At 43.8% G+C, this 24,485-nt stretch overlaps 3 protein-coding genes across 3 annotated transcripts; all 3 read right to left on the bottom strand.

Annotated features, from left to right (window-relative positions):
* Window positions 1-4,589: 4,589 nt before the first annotated feature.
* LOC121405138 lies at window positions 4,590-12,605 on the bottom strand. The gene is made up of 2 exons (XM_041595748.1): window positions 12,593-12,605; window positions 4,590-5,574 (listed from the first exon to the last, which is right to left on the bottom strand). The coding sequence occupies exon 2, from the start codon at window positions 5,557-5,559 to the stop codon at window positions 4,681-4,683; it is 879 nt and encodes a 292-aa protein (XP_041451682.1). The 5' UTR covers window positions 5,560-5,574; window positions 12,593-12,605; the 3' UTR covers window positions 4,590-4,680.
* Window positions 5,570-11,663, bottom strand: LOC121405137. Its single transcript, XM_041595747.1, has one exon. It carries the CDS (start codon window positions 11,110-11,112, stop codon window positions 5,653-5,655), a length of 5,460 nt encoding a protein of 1,819 aa, XP_041451681.1. The 5' UTR covers window positions 11,113-11,663; the 3' UTR covers window positions 5,570-5,652.
* A 9,988-nt stretch (window positions 12,606-22,593) lies between the features above and the next one.
* LOC121405119 lies at window positions 22,594-23,938 on the bottom strand. The gene is made up of 2 exons (XM_041595720.1): window positions 22,939-23,938; window positions 22,594-22,822 (listed from the first exon to the last, which is right to left on the bottom strand). Exons 1-2 carry the CDS (start codon window positions 23,678-23,680, stop codon window positions 22,773-22,775), a joined length of 792 nt encoding a protein of 263 aa, XP_041451654.1. The 5' UTR covers window positions 23,681-23,938; the 3' UTR covers window positions 22,594-22,772.
* Window positions 23,939-24,485: the final 547 nt, after the last annotated feature.

Below are 24,485 nucleotides of genomic sequence, written 5' to 3'. Positions count from 1 at the left end.
TATCGTAGGTACCGCCTATAAATACTTATTTGGCACACTAGATCAAGAAGACAAGAAAGAATTAGAACAGAGAATAGAAAATCTCGCCACACATAGCATCCAAACAAACGAACTAAATTTAGTTATAGAAGTAGTAAACCATGTAATTGAGATAATAAACCAATTAAACGAAGAAAACAACAAAAATCAACAATTAGAAATTTTAATCTTCAACCTACAACATTTCACAGAATACATAGAGGATATAGAAATGGGAATGCAACTAACTAGACTTGGTATTTTTAACCCAAAACTACTAAACAAGATTACCTTAAACATATAAATTCTGAGAAATTGCTAAATATTAAAACTTCTACATGGCTAAAAGTTGATACAAACGAAATTTATATAATCTCCAATATTCCGAGCGAAATTGCTAATATCCCAGTATATAAAATTGTGCTATATCCAGATAACCAAAATAATATTTTAACAGAATTAATATTAGATAAATATTATATTTACGAAGACAAAATATATAGCAAGGAAACTAAGCAAATAATAGAAGACAAGTGTATAAAAGGGATTTTAAAGCATAAACCCACTAAATGTCCATACACAAGAACTTTTAAGAAGTTCCAAATTAATTACGTTGAACCAAATATATTGTTAACATGGAACCTTCCAAAATCCAAATTAAACCAAAACTGCTTAGACAAAGAAATAACAATCGAAGGCAATAATATAATTAAGATTTACAACTGTTCAACCCAATTAAACGAATTCGCAATAACTAATTCAATGCTAGATTTTACACAAAATGTCTATGTGAGTAATAACATAACTAGATTAGAACCATTGTCTTATGTACAGACAAAAGAAATAATTATACAACAAACAAAATATAGTAATATATTGCAGATAGTTATAATAATTATGTTCATTTTATCAATAATAAGCATAACTTGGTATCTAATTGTCAAATTTAAGAAAATACCTAAAAATATAACTATTAGATATGTAAAACCTAAGAAAGAAGACGAAAAAGAAGAAGAATAAAATAGTACCCCAATAGTTATAGAGGAAATTCCCTCCCTTTACCCTAAAGTAAAAACCTGAGGACAGGCTTATAAGAAATGCCGGGGGAGTAACATATCCATAATGCCCTACACCCACATATGCATTAAGTATACGTTAAGCACTTGACATATTCATAACCACACCCACACCATACACGTTATGCGTATGCCCAGCACTCACCCTTACACCCATGTATTCGCATCTATATGAAATAAGATAAACATATAAGAAGATACCCCAACACCTGAATAAACAACGCATGATTCGTCCATACCGAAATCAACAGGAAGTCCCATGCAACCCAAAACTCTGGAATGCAATAGAACGTCGCTGACCAATACGTTATCAGCTCGTTCCCACACTCCACACTATGACTAATTCAGAATCAGTCCCACACTCCAATAGAAGGGAGAACTCTTGTAAACAAGTGAGTTCTCAAGATGAAAGCTGACACCAATCACCAGCTACGGCCGCCTGTTTCATCCAAGCCGACGCATCTCCCAAGCCTCCCACACATAGGCCAACGCATCGCTTATCAGCCGCTCTCACCAAAGCAACGCCTCCCACAACCGCCTCTCTCAGCCGAAGCCATCATCACTCAATCACGAAAACGAAATATCAGCCGAAGCCGAAAGCTTAAGGAGATAAGCTTTAAGCTTCCCAACAGAGGTCTCGAGATCAATAACTCGAGAACAAGAAGACAGATCCGTTTGAGACTTTCTAACACTGAGTTGGGGAATTCATTATCATATCCTATGTTCTATTTTATAAGTTCGGTTAAATAAAATATCTTTTTAAAAACCTACTTGTGAACTCGGGAATTCTTATTGGCGCAGCCGGTAGGATTTACAAACACTAACATTATTGTTCTGGTACTAATCTATTAGAAGCAATCTAAACGACTAGATTGCTGGAGATCAGCGAAGCTAGTTAGTCAAAGTGAATCCGCCAAAGAACCTAGATGCAACGCAGCACTAGGCCAAACACAAACGTTAGACAAAACAATAATTGTGTAACCCAAAATCGCAACGATTATATAAATCACCAACAGCAACGATTTAAATAAATCAACAAGTAAATAATCCATTGAGTGAAACACGTGAAGTGAACTAAAATCAATTACAAATCAAAATGGCATTACCACCTGCAACCCTTAGTGAAATTCACCTAAATCAAGCACTACTGTCAATTCGACAAGTGCCAGCCTATGACGGATCAGCTGGAAAGCTGAGCTCCTTCATTAAACGCGTTGAGTACGTGTAAGAACTGTACCCGACGCAAGACGCCAGACAGTCACGAATACTGTTTGGAGCAGTTGAGGTGCAGCTGACCGAAGAAGCCCAACGACTCTCACAAATGGTGCAACCCAACACCTGGATGGAACTGAAGAATGCTCTGATAGACGAATTCAAGGACCACACACCATACGAAGAACTTCTGCGACAAATCTATTTCACAAAATTCAATGGGAGTCTTCGTAAGTTTGTAGAAGATCTAGAAACTAAAGCCCTTGTAGTTACCAATAAGCTAGCATTAGAAAACAGTGCAGCCAACACCCTGATCTATCACAACGCATTAAATAATATAATTAAAGATGTAATATCGCGTAAACTCCCTGATAGGACATTTATGACCTTAGTCCGAAAAGACATAACAACACTGTCTAAACTTAAAGAAGCCGCTCAAGAAGAAGGCTTGTACGAAGCTAAGGTAGAAAATAAGAATACCAATAAAGATTAGCATAAACCGCAGCAGTCCGCTCAGAAGAATAATGGGAATTATTACCAAAACTTTAGTAGTAATACACATCAGGCTCAGAATCCATTTGGTTCAGGTACATCTAGACACAATAATAACAATCCTGGATTGCAACAGGAGTTTCGTAACTCCTTGAATAAAGGTCAAGCACAGAATCCAGCTAATTATCAAATGAATCAGAACCAAGTGGCAGCAGGCCCAATCAACCTACTAAAAGGATTAGGGAAAGTCAAAGCGACCAGATGAAAATGGATGTAAATTTTCATCATACAGCCTCGGAAGAAACCGAGGGGGATCCTATATAAACATAAAATTAAATAACAAAATACTTAGAGGTATCGTGGATTCGGGATCATCAATAAACATCATAAAAGAAAACATTCCGAATGCCCCCATAAATATAGAAAACCTCAAGGTTTTCATATTTCTCATGGTCCATACCATCAACGGACCAGTTAAGTTAACCAAAAGTATAGTTAGGCCCCCCAACAAAGTCTGTACCAGTGAGCAGAAGTTCTACCTGTATAACTTCTCGGACAACTACGATATCCTTCTAGGAAGAGAATATCTGATGGCTAGCAAAGCCATTATTAATTACAGTGACAATACTGTAAGATTAGGAGAAAGAACATTCCCAATCATTATTAGTGGAGAAGCAATTGAAGAGGTTAAGACCGCACATAAGTGCAAAGATACATCTTCAGAAAAAGATAATATCTCACAGAAGTGCCTTGACTCATCCTCAGAAGGGGATCAATACTTCACTTCCGCTATCAATAATGAACTAAGGGAATATCACGAGCTAAAGCTAGAGCATCTGAACGATGAAAAGAAAGAAAAATTGAAGAAGGTGTTGGTTGAATTCAGCGATGTGCAGTACAGAGATGGTGACCATTTGACTTTCACAAGTATTGTCAAACATCCAATTCAAACACAACACGAAGATCCGGTATACAGAAAGCCATACAAGTATGCCCAAATACATGACGAAGAAGTCAATAAGCAAATCAAAGAAATGATTGAGCAAGGAATAATTCGTAAATCGAAATCGCCTTACTGTTCACCCATTACAATGATTCTGAAGAAGATAGACGCTTCCGGAAAACAGAAACATGCATGAACGATCTTTTGGAAGACTTAATTTTCACAGACTGTTTGGTGTACTTAGAAGACATAATAATTTTCTCCACTTCATTGAATGAACACCTTCTGTCCCTAAGAAAAGTCTTTGGCAAGCTTAGAGACGCAAACCTCAAGCTACAAATGGATAAGTGTGAGTTTCTGAAGAAAGAAACTGAGTTCCTAGGTCATATAGTTACACCCGAAGGAATAGTACCAAATCCTAACAAGATCATAGCCATCACAGGGTTTCCCATCCCCGAAACCACGAAACAAATCAAGTCATTCTTAGGACTATGCGGATTTTATAGGAAGTTCATTCCTAATTTCGTTAACATAGCCAAGCCTATGACGCTCAAATTAAAGAAACGAGCAACAATAGATCCTGTTTGTAGTAGGGCGCTTCCTAGTGCTGCAGATAAGCCCTCAGCAGATCCAAAGTGTCCCGCAATGAATAGGCACAGTATGATCGTTAACAAATTGATTTATTGGGCACTCGAAACGGCGCGGTTGTTTGATTGTATGTGTGTATGTATGTGGGTGTGAATATAAAACGATCGACGCGTACCGGAATGTACGGGGGTGGGTAGCATACTGAACTCCCGCTTAGTGAGCTGGCTGCCCGCCAACTCGCTAGCGCCAGGCAAGAGAGCGCGCTCCGGCTGTTAACAACAGCCCCCTGCCAACTCGCTGCTGCTACTCTCAACATCCTCCCCCCCCTTGCAGGACTGCAATGGAGAACCTCTATGGCTGAGTGCACGCCCCAGAAACAATCCATCCGAATACGGTGCTTTGGGCCACGGGAAGACCTTCTCCTAGGGCGAGGAACCCGGGTTGGATCACCTTCTGGTAAACGTCGGCGCCGAGCACGAGGGAGACAGTGGATGGGCGATGGAAGCGCTCGTTGGCGAGGCGAATGTCGTCGAAACGGGTTCGCACCGCCTCGGTCACGGGGCGTAGTGGCGTGCGGACGCGCAGGCGGGGCTCGACCTTCAGCACTGCGTCCACTTGGAAGTTTCCATTCTTGGCGCGGACAGTCGCAGTGCACACCTTCTCGGTGCCAACCCGCGTGGAGGGCAGTTTGAAGGCGATGGCCAATGACTCGTCGATGCTGCTCACTGGGGTACAGGGGTCTATAAGAGCCACTGTCTCAAAGGTTCTGGAACCCGTATCTAAGACCACCAGGGCCGTCGGGAGAACGTTGATGCTCCGGTTCTGGAGGAGCGTAGCCACGGATGGTGCCGGATCTTCCACGACGGGGCGGTTTTCGGGGAGACGACGGCGTCGTTCAACGCTAGAGGCTGGAGCCGCCGGAGGGGCTGGTCCGGAAGCGCGGCCTGAACGCTGGGACGCACGGTTGTGGAGTAGCGTATGATGGTTCCCACCGCACACTTTGCAGCCCTTGGTACTGCGGCAGTCTCTGCCGGAGTGCCGATGAGCCAGGCAATTAGCGCAGTACTTGTTAATCAAGACGGCTCGGAGTCTCTTCTCGGCGTCCAGGCGAAGAAAGCGTCGGCAGGCACGGAGCGGATGGCTTCCGGAGCAGACTCGGCAACGGTAGGAGTTACTACCTCGAGAACGTCTACTCTCCGAAGTGCGGGTGTTACGAGACCGTGGAGCCATCTCTAAATACGGAAACTATGGCGAAAGAAGAAGACAAAGAATAGGAGACGGGTTAGTAACGGGATAGGAAGCGGGGGACGCGCACGCTCTTCGTTAATGTTGGATGGAGCGAGGAGGTTCTACGGACAGAAGAACGACCTTTGCGACGGGCCTTTTGAGGACCCCCCGTGCAGTGAGGATGTCGACTACACGGACCCGATCGTCGGCGCCGGGGTACACGGAATGGATTCGTCCGAGACGCCATTCATTAGACGGCAAGTTGTCTTCCTTGACGACGACCATATCACCAATCTGCAGATTGGGCGTGGGCGTTTGCCATTTGGTCCGCTTGTGGAGTTCCTTGAGGTATTCCTCTTTCCACCTACGACAGAACTGTTGGTTGAGTGCCTTCAGATGTTGCCATCGATTTATGATCGAGGTGAGGTCACCCTTAACTTCTGGCTCCGCCGTCGCCATTAAGGGTCCCCCCGTAAGGAAATGCCCGGGAGTTAGGGCCAGTAACTCCGTCGGATCTTCGGACATAGGCGAGAGCGGTCTGGAATTAAGGCACGCCTCTATTTTCGAGAGAAGCGTGGAGAGCTCCTCGAAGGTGTATCTACGAGTGGACGTGGCCTTATAGAACAGGGTTTTGAAGCTCTTCACTCCGGCTTCCCAAAGTCCCCCCATATGTGGGGCCCCTGGTGGGATGAATTTCCACGAGACCCTTTGGTGACTATACGCATCAATCACAGAGTCCTTAAATGCTTCTAGGAAATCACGGGCCAGTACTGTGGCTGCGCCCACAAAGGTCTTGCCGTTATCGGAGTGGATACTCTGTGGACAGCCTCGTCTCGCGACGAACCGCGCGAAGGCAGCGAGAAATTTCTCGGTGGTGAGGTCGGACGTAGGCTCCAAATGAATAGCCTTCGTGGAGAAACACACGAACACGCACACATACCCCTTGGTAATAAGGCACGCCCGCCCTGTGTAGTTGCGGATTTCGAAGGGACCGGCGTAGTCAATTCCGGTGTGCGTGAACGGTCGGGAGAATGAAGTTCGCTCCCTGGGGAGATCCCCCATCAGTTGAGTTTGCAACTTCCTTTTGTGGATAAGGCACACTTTGCAAGAGTTCACGACACCCTTCATCAGCTTCTGAATCCGTGGAATCCAATACTTGGATCGGATAAGTCGCACCATCAATTGGCTGCCCCCGTGAAGAGTGATCCGGTGTGTGAACTGCGTGAGGAGTCGCGACAAACGACAGTTATACGGAAGAATTATGGGATGTCGCTCGTCATACTTCAGCCCTTGCGCCGTAGATACACGGCCGCAGGAGCGTATGACCCCATGTTGATCCATAAACGGATTCAAATTCAGGATAGAACTTGATCGAGGCACTGGACGCTTCTCACGTAAGGAGTGATACTCTTGAGAATATTCTCGGCGCTGAGTTTCTAGGATAAGAGTTCGTTCAGCCTCGTTAATTTCCCCGCTTGTAGGATGGATCTCCTGTGCGTACGGTAGTTTTCGGCAGCGCTTTAGGAAACGCAGGACGTACGCGCGGACTCGTAGAGCTTTTTCAAGCGTGGAGAATCGCTCGAGGAAGTCTTCGGGTGGGCTGGTTGTGAAATGGACTTTCACAGCCCGCTGCTCGAGGTCTATGACGGGGGTTTCCTGATCTTGGAGCGGCCATTGAGAGCGTGGTTGCTGTAACCACGAGGGCCCATGCCACCAGAGATGGTTGTCAACCAGATCCTGTAGAGGAACCCCCCGACTGGCTAAATCCGCCGGGTTGTGCTCGGAGCGCACATGAGACCACTTTTGGGTCTCGGTGGTTTGAGCGATTTTCGTCACTCGATTGGCCACGAAGGTGGTCCAATGGCATGCAGGCTTGTTCAACCAGGCGAGAACGATTGTGGAATCTGTCCAGTAGTAACAGGTAGACCCTGTCGTCGGCATACTTGGCAGGATAGCCGTCGCCATTTCGGCTAGAAGCACGGCCCCGCACAGCTCTAACCGGGGAAGCGATACGGTTTTTACGGGCGCAACTCGTGTCTTCGCTGCCAGTAGATGCACGTCGATACGCTGGCCCATCTCAACGCGAACATAAATCGCGGCGCCGTAAGCCTTTTCTGAGGCATCACAGAACCCATGGTGCTCCACCTTAACGGATGGCTGGGAACCAATCCACCTTGGGATACGGATCTTGGTGAGACAGGAGTAACTACGCAGGAAGGCTTGCCAGTATTGACACAGTTCGTTCGGAAGGTTCTCATCCCACTCCAGTTCCTGCAACCAAATTTCCTGCATGAAGATCTTGGAGCGGACGATGAACGGTGCCAGCCACCCTGCAGGATCAAACAGTTTCGCTATCTGCGAGAGGACTTCTCGCTTGGTGTAGGATGACTCAAGCGAGAGCACCGGAGGAACAAAGAAGAACTCGTCGGAGGTCGCTTTCCAGCGAATGCCGAGGGTCTTTGCCGTGCTCTGTGCGTCAATCTCCAGGAAATCAGTGTGGAGGAGGTGGTCACTCGGAATCTCGGCCAATACGTCCTTGTGGTTGGCTGTCCACTTTCGTAGCGGAAAACCTGCCGAACTGAGGGCGGCCTGTAATTCGCGGATGGCTAGCTGAGCCTCCTGTGTGGAGTCAGCGCCGGCGAGGACATCGTCGACGTACATAAAGTGCCGAATGATATGACTAGCCCTGGGGAATTGCGATTGGACGTCGTTGGAAAGCTGTTGAAGGACTCGAATGGCGAGAAAGGGGGCGCAGTTGACGCCAAAGGTGACGGTTTTCAATTCGTAATCACGAATTTCCCCCTCTGCGTTTCGAAACAAGATTCTCTGGAAACGAGTGTGTTCTGGATCCACCCAAATCTGACGGTACATTTTGGTGATGTCGGCGTTGAACGCATATCGGAAGTAGCGCCATTTCAGAATCTGAAGGGTCAAATCGGATTGTAGGACCGGGCCCGCGTGAAGGAGGTCATTCAAGCTCGTTCCGTTCGCGGATGGGCTGGATGCGTTAAACACCACACGAAGCTTCGTTGTAGTGCTATCGGGTTTGATTACTGCGTGGTGAGGGAGATAGTAGTTGTTGGAGTCGTGGCTCGGAGGGACCTCTGTCATGTGGCCCAGATCTGAGTATTCTTGGATTACGGAAACGTACTGTTCGTGCAACGGCGAATCTCTCTTCAGCCGATTCTCGTTCCTTAAGAACTGGGCTAGTGCGATGGACCTTGAATACCCTAGGCCAGACCCGAGATGACCCGGGTCGCGGAATGGTAGGGTTACCATGTATTTTCCGCTTGTTGCCCTCGTGGTGGTTTGTAGGAAGTTGCTTTCACAATAGGAATCGGACTCTCCTACTAACTTGGTTGGTAGATCCTCCACCTCCCAAAACTTTGTGAGGAGCTTGTCTAATGGAGCATCGAGGACGTTGGACACTTGTGTGGAGAAAGATGCGATTCGGTTCGGGGGGGCACTGGGCACCGGACCAGTAAGCAACCACCCGAAAATCGTTTCCTGCCCAAGGAGAGAGCCACAAATGTCGGTCTGTGAACCGCTCAGAAGGATGGAGGGAAGGATATCGGCTCCGATCAGGACATCTATCTGCGAGCTCTCATAGAAGGTGGGATCAGCTAATGGCAGGTTCGGCAAATCTCGCAACGCACTTAGCGGAATTGGATATGACGGGAGATTGCCTGCTAGTTCCGGCAATACGTAAGCCGCGGCTTTCAACTGCAAGCCCGGCTTAGTCGGGGAACGAATGGAAAAGTGGCAGAGCTTCTTGGACTGAGCTGCTACCGACTGACTCAGGCCTGAGACTTGTGCCTGAATAAGGCGGAATGGTAGTTTGATGATGTTAAAAAGCCGTTCCGTAATGAACGTAGCCTCGGAGCCCGAGTCGATTAGAGCGCGGGCGCGGAAATTTGTCCCCAGGTGGCAAATGTTAATTATTGCCGTGCCTAGAAGAACGGGCCTGGTGCCCGAGGTGAAATAATTTTGCACGGTGGGCTGAGCGTCGGACGAATTGGAAATTTGCGCGGATGTGGACGACTCACTGGAGGCAGGAGTACCGCGATGCAGCAGTGTATGGTGACGGGCTCCACACGTGAAACAATTGTGGGCGCTGGTGCACTCTCGGAGCTGGTGACCTCGGGCAAAACAGTTTAAGCACAACTGCTTCGTCTTGATGCAGCTTGAACGTGCTTCAACGTCCATTTGGAGGAAGTGCGGGCAGAGCCGGACCGGATGATTCTCTTTGGAGCAGAGATCGCACTGCTTCGGATTAATGTGGGTCTTGAAGGAGTGAAAGTTCCTCGGAGGAGGACTGCCTTGAGACCGGAATGGGTTGGCGTGGCTTCCGGAGGATTGCGGATTTTGACTGCCTTTGGACGGTTGCTGATGCGGATCGCTTCTAGCCTGGGAAGGGTCGCTCTCCATGGCCTCTAGCGTCAGGTACCGCTGTGTCAGGAAGGAGTCGATTTCCGTCCATGGAGGCATTTCCTTCTTGTCAGTCACTGACGCTTCCCACAGAGCCCGGGTCAGTTTTGGCAGCTTGGATGCACAGATGGTCACCAGAATACTATCCCAATTGTCTGTGCAGACCTTGGAGTGGGCCAGAGCAGTTAGAACACCTTGAATGGTGCTCTGAAGCTCTTTCAAGGCACGACTAGTCTCGGAACCCACGCGAGGCAGCAATAGCAGGATATTTATCTGGTTGGTCACCAGGAGTCGATTATTTTCATATCGACTACGGAGGGCTGACCATGCTGCCTCGAAACCGTCATTGGTAAGTGGGGACTTTTCTACTATGGCTTTCGGATCGCCACGGGTTTTAGTAGTGAGGTGGTACAGCTTTTCCACCGGGGACAGCCTCGGATTGTTTATATAAATCGCTGTGAATAGGTCGCGGAACGTCGGCCAGCGAACGTAATCCCCTGCGAAAACTTCAATGTCACAGGGGGGCAGCCGACAACCGCCCTGGGAGGTCTGCGGCCCGGGAGGTCGGAGGTCTGGGCGGTCTATTTGGGCTATGAGGTCCGCCACGCACCGCTCATAGCCCTCATAGCACTCGCCATACATTTTCTGAATTTCCTCTTGGTCTTCAGGGGCCTCGCACAGCATTGCCAGCGAACATGCCTCAAATTCAGCATCCACCTTGGCCCACATGTTTTTGAGCTGGTCACGACGGACCTGTGAGACCGCGGAGGATGGGGTGGCGGTCCCTGGAGTGGTGAGCCGTGCCTCCAAGGTGGTCAGCCTATCGATGGCTGCCACAAACTTGGCCCGTGCGGAGGTGACAATCGGCTGTGCCATTGGAAGTGTGGAGCGAGGATCGACTAGTTGCGGGTATGGAGGCGAAAGCACCTTAGTCGTGATCGGCGAAGGAAACAGCACCGATTTGGTCGTCGCCGCCGTGGCACTCGTGGAAGCCCTTGGAGTACCTAAGGACCTTGCCCTTTGAGTCCCCGAGGTCGGCGTTGATGGCACGGATGAGCTAGATGGCCTTGATCTACCAGGCGTAGGCACCGCCAAAAACTTCTTGTTGTCTTCCACACCTGTTGGCATACTAAGAAGGACCGCACGCGGAAGCACAAATGAACGCCAAATGAGGACTGTGCGGATAAAGCGGAAATGGACACCACACCAGAGGCAGAACAACAAGGAATTGTTTTCCTGTCGAGCACGACTATCGGACGATATTCCTCAAGAAAATTGATATTTTCTTATTGGCAGTGGTTTTAATGCACGAAAAAGTCGAAAACGGAATCAGCACTAGACTACGATATTTGATATATCGGTATTGGATTTTATTTCGTCGTAGTGGGTGATGTGTAAGACGATCTTAGAGCGAAAACGGAAGTGTTCGGGAAAACTATCGGATGATATGACGCAAGAAAAAAGGATATTTTTCCTGTTCCCCGCGGTTTTGGCGCACAAAAGAATCACAATCGGGATCCGCACTAGACTACGATATGTTTAAATATCGGTACTGGAATGGATTTAGTCGTAGTGGGCGATGGACAAGGTGATTTGCGAAAAAATATTAACTACTCGATGGATACGAGGCCCGTGAGCGATATTTTTATTTTTGCCACCACTAGGTTTTTTTTTTGGTTTGTCACCTCTAGTTTTTTTTGCAATTTGGAATTTGGCGCGGAAAAATGCAAAAAAGACTGCGGAAATGAGCTGTGCCTCTTGTTGGATGAATTTATCCCGGATGTGGGGGAAATTGCTCGGGCTGTGGGTCACGTTAGGGGCGCCTGGAATGCTTAAATTCTTGGTAATTGCGAAATTTGCATAAGCAGCGGAGTGCTGGTACCGCGTATCGGACGAACGCGTTCGTGCCTACATATACTAAGTGTGGTATGTAGATGTGGAGTAATCGGTATTTTTTTTTAGGTATTTTCCCACCGGGATTAATGAGGTTTATTATTTATGAGAAGTATTGAGTGAAAATAAGATTGTAAGAATATCCAATTCGATATACACAATAAATACAATAAACAACGCCAATAAATCACTTCGGATGAGTGTTTTATTGGGGGCGGGGTATGTGTGTGCGAATCAGGCACAACATATGCACATGCATATATACATACGTGTCGGACGCCGGTATTGTGGCTGTGTAGCGGATAATTGCGAATAGCTAACGGAAAGTGTTAGTGAGAGCGGACAATATGTACATAAGAATATATGTACATATGGATAAGTGGACACTCGGACGTGAATAGTGCGGAACGCCAATCGCGGAAGGAATCGATTGGCGGCACAATATGAGCGTACTTATCTGCAGTTCTCTCTGGAATCCACCGATGCTTGCTGGGACAATCTCGATTCAGCAAGAATCCGGCTCGAAGGACCAATGTTTGTAGTAGGGCGCTTCCTAGTGCTGCAGATAAGCCCTCAGCAGATCCAAAGTGTCCCGCAATGAATAGGCACAGTATGATCGTTAACAAATTGATTTATTGGGCACTCGAAACGGCGCGGTTGTTTGATTGTATGTGTGTATGTATGTGGGTGTGAATATAAAACGATCGACGCGTACCGGAATGTACGGGGGTGGGTAGCATACTGAACTCCCGCTTAGTGAGCTGGATGCCCGCCAACTCGCTAGCGCCAGGCAAGAGAGAGCGCGCTCCGGCTGTTAACAACAGCCCCCTGCCAACTCGCTGCTGCTACTCTCAACAGATCCTAAAGAAGAGAAATATGTCGAGGCATTTGAGAGACTAAAAGTACTCATCCCCTCAGACCCAATTCTCGTGTATCCAGACTTTAACAAAATGTTTTCTGTTACTAACGACGCTAATAACATGGCTATCGGTGCAGTCCTATCGCAAGACCATGAACCGATCTGCTACGCCAGCCGAACGCTGAACGAACATGAGATCAATTATTCCGCTATCGAGAAAGAACTGTTAGCAATTGTTTGGGCCACTAAGTATTTCCGATCATACTTGTTCGGAAGAACATTCGAAATACTTATCGACCATAAGCCCTTAGTATGGTTAAACAACCTCAAAGAACCAAACATGAAACTACAAATGTGGAAGATCAAATTAAACGAATTCGACTTCAAAATCAAATATCTACCTGGCAAAGAAAACCATGTAGCGGACGCCCTTTCCCGAGTTAAAGTTAACGAAAATCTACTCGGAGAAGTCTCTGACAGACAATCTCAATCATATCCCCATTACAGAACGACCAATCAACTATTTCAATCGTCAGATTGAGTATCTACACAACACTATTTCCATAAATTGATTATCAAAATCACATACAAGAAATGACCAACACCTTGGCTAAAGAACTCATTAAGGATTATCTATGTACCAAAAAGAGTGCATTATATTTCCATAACGAGACTGATTTCCCAATTTTCCAACAAGCGTATTTAGAAATTATCAGTCCAAACAATTTCACAAAAGTTATGAACCCAATTACGCAGAATTCAAAGAATTGATAATGAAAAACCACAAAGAATTACTTCACCCTGGAATAGAGAAAACCATCAATTGGTTTAAGGGAAAACACTACTACCCTGACCACCAAAAATTGATACAAAACATAATAAACGAATGCACAACGTGTAATATTGCCAAGACCGAGCATAGAAACACCAAGTTGTCATTTGAAGTAACACCGGAAGTCTTAAACATCCGAGAACGTTACGTAATGGACTTCTATCTGATAGGTAACCAACAGTTCCTATCATGTATCGATATATACTCCAAATTCGCTACACTAATAGAAGTGAACAGTCGTGACTGGTTAGAAACCAAAAGGGCGATACTAAAAGTCTATAATGAAATGGGAAAACCCCAAGAAATTAAAGCCGACAAAGATTCAGCCTTTATGTGCGCAGCATTGCAAGCATGGCTTATCTCGGAAGATGTCAAGATCCTAATCACATCCATTTAAAATGGAATATCAGACGTTGAAAGATTCCATAAAACAGTGAACGAAAAATTGAGGATCATATCCAGTGAGAATGACCTCGAAAACAAATACACTAAATTTGAACTAATAATATACACATATAATTACAAGACCCGACATAATACTACCAACATTATTAGCAACAACAATATTAGCAAATACGATAATTCCAGGCCGCCCATCGAATCAGAAGTTAACGATCAACGGCAACATAATTAAAATCATCGTCATCATGACATTAATGGCCCTTACAACAGTAGGACAAAATATTGAAATAAATCCGATTGAGTCCAGAAACGGATACCTCATATTTAAAACGGGATCAATCGATCTCCCGATTAACTATGAATACCATTACTTAACAGTTAATATAACAAAAACTGTAGAAACCTATCAAAACCTTCTAGTAATGGCTAATAAATTTGAAAACGTAATCCAAGTAAAATACCTAGTAGATAAATTAAATAGGGAAATAAATGGCTTAAAAATTGCTAAACGCAACAAGAGAGGCCTAATAAATATCGTAGGTACCGCCTATAAATACTTATTTGGCACACTAGATCAAGAAGACAAGAAAGAATTAGAACAGAGAATAGAAAATCTCGCCACACATAGCATCCAAACAAACGAACTAAATTTAGTTATAGAAGTAGTAAACCATGTAATTGAGATAATAAACCAATTAAACGAAGAAAACAACAAAAATCAACAATTAGAAATTTTAATCTTCAACCTACAACATTTCACAGAATACATAGAGGATATAGAAATGGGAATGCAACTAACTAGACTTGGTATTTTTAACCCAAAACTACTAAAACAAGATTACCTGAAACATATAAATTCTGAGAAATTGCTAAATATTAAAACTTCTACATGGCTAAAAGTTGATACAAACGAAATTTATATAATCTCCAATATTCCGAGCGAAATTGCTAATATCCCAGTATATAAAATTGTGCTATATCCAGATAACCAAAATAATATTTTAACAGAATTAATATTAGATAAATATTATATTTACGAAGACAAAATATATAGCAAGGAAACTAAGCAAATAATAGAAGACAATTGTATAAAAGGGATTTTAAAGCATAAACCCACTAAATGTCCATACACAAGAACTTTTAAGAAGTTCCAAATTAATTACGTTGAACCAAATATATTGTTAACATGGAACCTTCCAAAATCCAAATTAAACCAAAACTGCTTAGACAAAGAAATAACAATCGAAGGCAATAATATAATTAAGATTTACAACTGTTCAACCCAATTAAACGAATTCGCAAATAACTAATTCAATGCTAGATTTTACACAAAATGTCTATGTGAGTAATAACATAACTAGATTAGAACCATTGTCTTATGTACAGACAAAAGAAATAATTATACAACAAACAAAATATAGTAATATATTGCAGATAGTTATAATAATTATGTTCATTTTATCAATAATAAGCATAACTTGGTATCTAATTGTCAAATTTAAGAAAATACCTAAAAATATAACTATTAGATATGTAAAACCTAAGAAAGAAGACGAAAAAGAAGAAGAATAAAATAGTACCCCAATAGTTATAGAGGAAATTCCCTCCCTATACCCTAAAGTAAAAACCTGAGGACAGGCTTATAAGAAATGCCGGGGGAGTAACATATCCATAATGCCCCTACACCCACATATGCATTAAGTATACGTTAAGCACTTGACATATTCATAACCACACCCACACCATACACGTTATGCGTATGCCCAGCACTCACCCTTACACCCATGTATTCGCATCTATATGAAATAAGATAAACATATAAGAAGATACCCCAACACCTGAATAAACAACGCATGATTCGTCCATACCGAAATCAACAGGAAGTTCCATGCAACTCAAAACTCTGGAATGCAATAGAACGTCGCTGACCAATACGTTATCAGCTCGTTCCCACACTCCACACTATGACTAATTCAGAATCAGTCCCACACTCCAATAGAAGGGAGAACTCTTGTAAACAAGTGAGTTCTCAAGATGAAAGCTGACACCAATCACAAGCTACGGCCGCCTGTTTCATCCAAGCCGACGCATCTCCCAAGCCTCCCACACATAGGCCGACGCATCGCTTATCAGCCGCTCTCACCAAAGCAACGCCTCTCACAACCGAAGCTTCGCCTCTCTCAGCCGAAGCCATCATCACTCAATCACGAAGACGAAATATCAGCCGAAGCCGAAAGCTTAAGGAGATAAGCTTTAAGCTTCCCAACAGAGGTCTCAATAACTCGAGAACAGGAAGACAGTTCCGTTTGAGACTTTCTAACATTGAGTTCGGGAATTCATTATCATATCCTATGTTCTATTTTATAAGTTCGGTTAAATAAAATATCTTTTTAAAAACCTACTTGTGAACTCGGGAATTCTTATTATATATATATTTGTGTGTATAAAGTGGTTGTTGCGTACTTTTTCTTTAATATCTTATTGTGCATTGCATACAATTTTAGCAAAAGCATTGTGGATAGCAAAATAATTATTATTAGTAATAGTGTCCACAGTGAATGTCTGGACGTTGATATGCAATGACTGCACCATCAAGTGGCCCATGAGACACCAAGCCGAAGCCTGTTACGCGCGGAACCCAGGCAGAAACGCAGCTCTCCTCCCACCCAACCGACCGAGGGGCGCTACCGCATGACGCGCGACGCGTGTTACCGAACCGATCGCGAGCATGTAGGAAAGATAGGTGTTCGACTAAAGTTCGAGGAAAATTAGAGCTAAACACAACTCAAAGAGCTAAACATGCAAAGATAGCTAAGAAATATAACTAATTACGGGAAAGGTATGTTAGTATTAATGATTTAAGAAGAGGAAGGGAATTAGTTGATATTATGTGGTAGAGGGAATTGAAGTCCGAGCAAAGTACCCTAAATGGTTCGTGCAAGGAATAATTCGATCTACAAAGCGGAAGGAACAAAGGAATGAAGTTTCTAGTAGATCTAATAGGAATCGTAAAGTTTATGCGGCTCAACAAGTCAGGGCTATCTACGTCACCCTTGATCAGGTTGTGCATAAAAATCACACCAAGCATTTTTCTACGACTAAGATTGGATGGTTTATTAAAACCAATCTACGAGGATAAGATGGCAGTCTCACACCTGCATCCCAGTTAAGGCCACGCAGAGCAAAAAGTAAAAAGTTTTTCTGGACTGATTCTATACGGTCCTGGTGTACTTTGTACTGGGGGCACCATACACAAGAGCCGTACTCTAAAATCGGACGAACATGCGAGATGTAGAGAGTCTTCGTTATATAGGGGTCGTCAAATTCCTTTGACCACCTCTTTATAAACCCAAGCACACCCATAGCCTTATTTACCATGGTAGAAATGTGTTCAGAAAACTTTAACTTTGGGTCTAATTTAACACCAAGATCATCAACCAAGGTAATTCTCTCAAGAGAACCACCGCAGAGGCTATAAGGAGCCAAAAGGGGGCTGGAGCGATGAAATGTCATTACTTTGCATTTCGAGGCATTTAGGTGTAACATATTTGCACAACACCATGATTGAAAGTTATTGAGATCGGATTGCAAGCGAGAGTGTAATGAAATGTCCTTATACTGGACACAAAGTTTAACATCATCCGCATACATGAGTACTCGAGAGTTTGTTAATACTGAAGGCAGATCATTAATAAAGAGTGTGAATAGTAGGGGGCCTAGATGGCTGCCCTGTGGTACTCCAGAAGTAACAGGTGAAGAGAAGGAGTTTTTGAAGAGGACTCTTTGAGACCTAGAACAAAGGTAGCTAGAAATCCATCTCAAAAGATTAGGCGGAAACCCTAAAAGGTCAAGGTTTTGTGCTAAAAGGGAATGGTTGAGTGAGCTTTCATTTAACAAGGGGCTGAAGATGCCAATCTACCTTGGTAAACTGTATGGATACGGCTGACCAGAGTAGCTTTCATGAGAATAGGTTGTTTGGAAAAATTTGGCAAAAAGATCGGCAATTGCCTGATCATTGTTTGATAACGTTTATAAAGTCTTGATTTTAAATTTTTTTGACTGGATAACTCTTTGGTAAACCAAGGAGGCTTTCCAGATCTAACCGGACAAGAAAGTGGGACACAAGAATCAAAAAATGTGTCAAGTACATTGTAAAAAATGTTTGTGCCTTTCATAACGTCAGTGCATAAGGTTGCATAAGTGCATAAGTGCATAATAAGGTTATTTAGCTTCGTAAACTCGGCTTTACGAAAGCAGCGGGCACGTTCAGATAGCCTATCCATTCGATCCAATACAGTAGAGCCAATGTCGACTGACACTTCGAATGTAGGATGGTAGGAGTCTTCAGGTATACTGAGCGGAAGGGCTACGGTAACGCTATGGTCGGATCCGAGACAAAGCACAGATCAAGCAATCGACCCAAGGAATTTTTCACATGGTTGACTTGAGACAGGGATAGGTCTTGCAAGCCGTCGATAAAGTCATGTCGTGACATGGGCACAAGGTTATTAGACTCGTTTACCGAAGACCAAACAGTACCTGGCAAATTTAAATCACCAAGAACTATCATATGGTCTTTATCTGATAGCAAGGAAGAAACAGTTTTTAAAGCGGACAGGTGATGCTCGTATATTAAGATATCCGAGGAAGGTGGAATATACGAGCAAGTAATGACAATCGAAAAGCCTGGGAGAATCAGTTTTACGCACAGGAATTCCAGGTCTTGTTGAACCTGGGCCATGAAATGTTCCGACGTGAAGTTTGACTCCACTACAATAAGGACGCCACCTCCACGTCGAGACGAACGGTCATTTCTAAAAATTGTGTACCGAGCTGCCAAAACTTCGGAACTAAGGATGTCCGGCTTTAAACAGGGTTCGGTGAACACAATAACGTGGGATGAGAATGCGAGACTCTCAAGGAAAAGAGTGCTGAGCTTACTACGCAAGCCTCTAGCATTCTGGTAGGTAACTACAAGAGAGGAAGTTAGTTTTTTGTATGGGTGGAAGTAGAGGTGGAAGATGAGGATGGAGATGGAGCACTGGTCTGAATGCTAGGAAGAGTAATGGGGGGCCTATTCTTTTTCTTAGCCTTAAACTCCTGTAACGAACCATGGATCCCATGGTTCGTCACAAGCAGACGACGTAGCCAACGCTACTCCCAGGTGAAGCGATCAACACCCAGCAAAAATGCAAACTCAGCACACGCCAAAAGAAAGGAGACCAGCACAAGGGGCTTACGCAATAAGTACCTAAAATAATATTAAATAAATAAATATTCCTAACAATATATGTAAGATAATTTTATATTATCAGTGTTTTATTGAGATTGTACACAAGTAGGATATATGAATGTATAATGTTTAAAGGTTTTGATTATATGTAATTAACAGAACTGCTGATTTTGACGACTTTAGAAACAACTTATTCAACTTTACTTTCTGACATCTGCCGACCAACTCCACTACTGACATACCAACGACGACGACTTTGAGATGGACCAATCCTTGGTGGTGGGCGATCAGAGTGAGGACTATCGACTCACGCCAATACTACCACTTTACATTCGGCCATCCTCAAAACATCTGTCCCAGATGTCTCCTCCTCTTCACTCTGCTCTTCATTTTCTTCCTCGCAGTAAGCATAGCGCCACAGCTTCATAAAGTCAGCGCTTGTAGAGGTCTGTAGTACACCCTCAAATTCAGCTGCCTTCTTAACATCATATCTGCCGTTCCGTTTCACTCGAATGACTTCATACGGGCCGATATATTTGTTGGATAACTTCCTTCCAGTTATAAACTGCGTCACCTTAATGGCTACTAGGTCGCCTAGCTGATAACCATGATGCCCCTTTCTCTTCTTGTCGTGACTCTCCTTGTAAGCAGCTTGGGCTTTTTCGATTTGGCGCCTGGTTTCTTGCCAAATTTCCTTACGTTCTTCTTGCAGGTTCGACAGCATCTCCTCTTGAAGGATCCTCAGAAGCTCAGCACTGGAGTTGTTTCTCATACGTACACCAAACATGACTTCGAACGGCGTGTATCTAGTTGATGCATGTATGTGAGAGTTTATGGCCTGTTGCACCTGCGATGTGTATTTATACCATTTTGCTGGTTCCGCTGCTGACATTTTTGAGAGTACTGAAATGATAACCCTGTTAACCCGTTCAATCTGTCCGTTACCCCTTGGTACGCCAGCTGTTGTTTCGACGTGATCAATATTGTTCGTTGCGCAAAATTCCTTGAATGAATGCGATGTGAACGCCGCTCCCTTATCGCTGATAATTCTCTGCGGGCTGCCAAATATTGAAACCCATGATTCCAGGTGTTTGATAGCTTCTTCCGCATTTGTCGACTTTGTAGGAAATAGCCAAGTATATTTTGAAAAACCATCTACGACAGCAAATATATACTTGTAGTTCTTCGATGTATTGTCCAATGAACCCAAATGATCCACATGCAACGTTGAGAGGGGTGTGTCGCCTTTGTCGATAGCGTGCAAATAATCCTCTTGTTTCCCCAATTTCTGATTATGGGTGATACACTCGATACAATTGGAAATTACCTGCTTAGTTTTCTTCTCCAAGTGTGGTATATGAAAGTCCTGCTGAATTGCGTGAATTGTTTTCTGCGCTCCCATGTGGCCAAAATTGTGTGAGTTTGTTATTATCTCCTTTTCCATACATTTTGGTACTGCCAACAGATCTTGGCCCTTTACCTGCTTAAAGATAAGGTTATTTCTGAGAACATAATCTGCATAGGGTCTCTGCTTTAGAATTTCGCTAACTGCCATTAAGTGTTCATCACTCTGTTGTGCTCTTTTGATCCGTGCATTAACTTCGGAAGTCACGATCATCACCGGAAAACGACTCAGGCTGTCAACATGCTGCATTCTGCTTCCAGCACGATGCTCTGCTTTAAAGGTGAAATCTTGCAAGTACATCAGCCACGGCGTTACTTCTCGGGGAATATCTCTTTTGGAGATCGTTTGTTTAAAAGCCGCACAATCTGTTACCAAGTCGAACTCTATTCCTAACAGGTAATGGCGGAGTCTCTTTGTTGCTAGGTATGCTGCCTTTACCTCAAGTACATAGCTGGTAAGTTTTTCCTCTTGTGGTGTTGTTTTCTTACTCCAGTAGAAAACGGGTGCCATTTACCATCGTGCTGCTGCAGCAATGTTCCACCAAAGCCATGTTTTGATGCATCCACATGCAACTGTGTTTTGGCGCTTTGACTCCAAATCTTCAATCTTCTATTAGTGCTGCTTTTAGTTGTTCTACTGCTTGTTTTTGTGCTCCTTCTATCTTAAAAACGGCATCTTTCTTCAGCAGTTCCGTTAATGGCTTGGCAATAAAAGCGTAGTCTTTTACGAATTTGCGAAAATAGCCAGTAAGTCCAAGAAACGCCTGAATACCTCTGATATTAATTGGCATCGGAAATTTTTTTACAGCTTTTACCTTTTCTTTCCCAGGCCATATCTTCCCATTTTCTATCTCGTAACCAAGGAAAGTGATACGCTCCTTCAAAAATTGACATTTTGACCATTTTATGTCGAGTCCATACTGCTGCGCCTGTTTCAATACGCGCTGGATGTTGCTTAGACACTTTTCGGCTGTTCGCCCAAAAACAACTATGTCGTCGATATACATTTCCATAATACCTTCATTTATCAGCTGTTGGAAAATATATGTGACAAACCTTACGAATACTGCAGGCGAATTACAATAGCCAAATGGAGCTCTATTAAATTCAGACAGTCCCTCTTTTGTCACGAAAGCTGTATATTTGCGGCTGGGCTCATCGATTTCGACATGAAAAAATCCATTCCTCAAGTCGAAGACAGAAAAATATTTCGCGCCTTGCATCTTATCGAGAACTTCGTCTATAAGCGGGACCGGAAATCGATCTTTCAGTACCATCGTATTTAAGACACGGTAGTCTATGCATAGCCTCAACGTTTTATCTTTCTTTTTGGTTAAAACAACTTTACTCGCCACGTCAGAGTAGGATTCTCGTATAATGCCCTGTTCCAACCATTCCTCTACTTGGTTGCGAATTATCTCTCTCTGCTGCTGCATATCGACTTGGTTGCTCTCTGAATGCCATATTCTTACAATTAGGGATAATTGTCATCTTTATAGGACAGGTTCGCTCAACTTTAGACGGCTTGTAATTATCAATTAACTGCTTGACTGCTGCTTGGTATTTTTGAGGAACGTCTAATTCCATGTCCTGACTTACCACATTGAAAACATTATGATCAGCCTCTGCCTCAACGATGCTATCTCCTTCTGTAAAAGCATACTTTCCATTTTCCAAAACAACAATACATTTTTTGAGAAAGTCGTAGCCAATAATTATGTTAACATTGAGTTTTGTATCGGGAACGATGAGAAATTTATGTTCCGTACGAATTCCATCAACCAGAACTTGCACGTCTAACGCACCCAGCACAGATGTGACAATGTTTCCTAGGCCGTACAATTTAGCAAAACTTTTCTGCAGTGGATATTCAGCAAATTTCTCCTTGTATATTTTCATTCGCATAAGAGACACGTCAGCTCCTGTATCGACTAGACATGACATAGTTTTATTATTGATGAACAGCACCTTTTCCTTGTTCGCTGATTATATTGACGCTTGGTTTTAAGCCCAGACAATCACGGGATGTATGTCCACTGCCGTTGCATTTAAAGCACTTAGTATCTTCCTTGCATTCGGCTCTCATATGTTGCGTTGATCCACAGTTGAAACAATGCCTTTGATTCTGGTCAAATCGTTTTCCCAGAGTTCCTGCTTTACCGACGTCATACTTTTTCGCTGCTTGTTTGCGGTCCACTGCTGATTTTGTCATAATTTCGATTGTTTCGAATCGGCTTCGTAGTTCCTTGAATGTTGAAGCACTGTATAAGGGATATTTTAGATCGTCACGCAGCTTTACTCCCTCGGCTATATAACGGATCACCGACTCATCATCTACACATCCAAGAGCAGCTATCTTTCGCATATTTAAGACGTATTCGTGAAAATTCTCGTTTTCGTGTTTCTTTCGTTCGCTTAGCTGCTTATGTACCTCAGCGCTGGTCAGGGTCTTGTCAAATTCATCCAACAGCAATCCAATCAACGTATGATAATCCGACACAGTGGTGGTCTCCAGGAATAACTTTGCTGTTCCCTTAATTTTTATACGAGCGTTCACATATTTCTGCTTGTCAGTCAATTCGTAGGCGTCGGCATTTTCATCAAAACATTTTATCCACTGCTGAATTGGAATTGACACTCCATCAAACTCAGGAACAACCTTAGAAAAGCTCTCGATTGGGATATTATTTTTACTGGAATCGTTTTGTGTAATTTTTGTTGCCAGCAGTTTGAGCACCTCACTCAATTCGTTGTTGTTGCTCATCTCCGCGCTGATATTTGAGTATTTTGCGTCGTGGTGGATCGTGACTTCTGTTCTTGCGCCACGAAGCCCAACATGTTGTTCGCTCTCTGTTTTTTTTTCTGGTTCTTCTATTTCGTCAAATGGGACAAAAAAAGTTTTGTTTATGTCCATTTTGACAGCTTCTCCTGTTTTCGCCTCTGGTGTCTTCTCTTCGTCCGTTTTTACCCTTCCTTCATCAGCCTTTATTTTTTCTTTATTCTGCTGTCCTCTTTGTTGCTTCTCATTTGGTCCGCTTTGCTTTTTGTTCTTTTTAGCTGAACGCATCATCATTATCGTTGTGTGCGTAATCACATGTATACTTTCGTAGGTTGAGCCCCCATGTAAGATAATTTTATATTATCAGTGTTTTATTGAGTATTGTACACAAGTAGGATATATGAATGTATAATGTTTAAAGGTTTTGATTATATGTAATTAACAGAACTGCTGATTTTGACGACTTTAGAAACAACTTATTCAACTTTACTTTCTGACATCTGCCGACCAACTCCACTACTGACATACCAACGACGACGACTTTGAGATGGACCAATCCTTGGTGGTGGGCGATCAGAATGAGGACTATCGACTCACGCCAATACTACCACTTTACATATATATTCCCGAAGTGCCAACGAAATTCCTTTCCCACGGTACCGGTGCACACCGATCACCTTACCTGGGACATTGGACACTTGTTGGGAAGCGATTGCTTAGGTAACCCTCGATTACCGGGCAAAACCCCCACATGCGCAAGCCAGTCAGCAGTCTCCGACTCTCCTTACCGGGGATATTGGACACTGACTGCAGGGCTAATGATTAGGTAACCTTCTGTTACCGATCAGCCCGTCTGCCCGCGCAGACTATAATTCGGCAATATATATTTATGTAAGAACCCTTCCCACATTCTGGAGTAGAAATAAGATATCTGTAAGACATTCATGGGAATATCGAAGGCCGGCCGATCTATAAAAGGCACGGCCTTGCATGAAGAAAAGGGCAGTCCACCAGCCATCGTCGGAGGCAGTCCACCAGCCATCGTAGAGAGTCAGTCAAATCACCATCCGCGTCGTAGTACAAGTAAACATAACATAAC

Source organism: Drosophila obscura, unplaced genomic scaffold, assembly GCF_018151105.1.
Source record: "Drosophila obscura isolate BZ-5 IFL unplaced genomic scaffold, ASM1815110v1 contig_75, whole genome shotgun sequence".
Taxonomy (NCBI): Eukaryota; Metazoa; Arthropoda; class Insecta; order Diptera; family Drosophilidae; genus Drosophila; species Drosophila obscura.
This window is presented reverse-complemented; position numbering and strand designations above follow the sequence as displayed.

What these genes read in the sequence shown, in the direction of transcription:
- LOC121405137 (XM_041595747.1), bottom strand. Translation starts at nt 11,112, where the DNA reads ATGCCAACAGGTGTGGAAGACAACAAGAAGTTTTTGGCGGTGCCTACG.
- LOC121405119 (XM_041595720.1), bottom strand. Translation starts at nt 23,680, where the DNA reads ATGATGATGCGTTCAGCTAAAAAGAACAAAAAGCAAAGCGGACCAAAT. An exon ending in TGCTCTTGGATGTGTAGATG is followed by an intron (nt 22,823 to 22,938) that starts ATGAGTCGGTGA and finishes GAAACAATCGAA; the next exon opens with ATTATGACAAAATCAGCAGT.
- LOC121405138 (XM_041595748.1), bottom strand. Translation starts at nt 5,559, where the DNA reads ATGGCTCCACGGTCTCGTAACACCCGCACTTCGGAGAGTAGACGTTCT.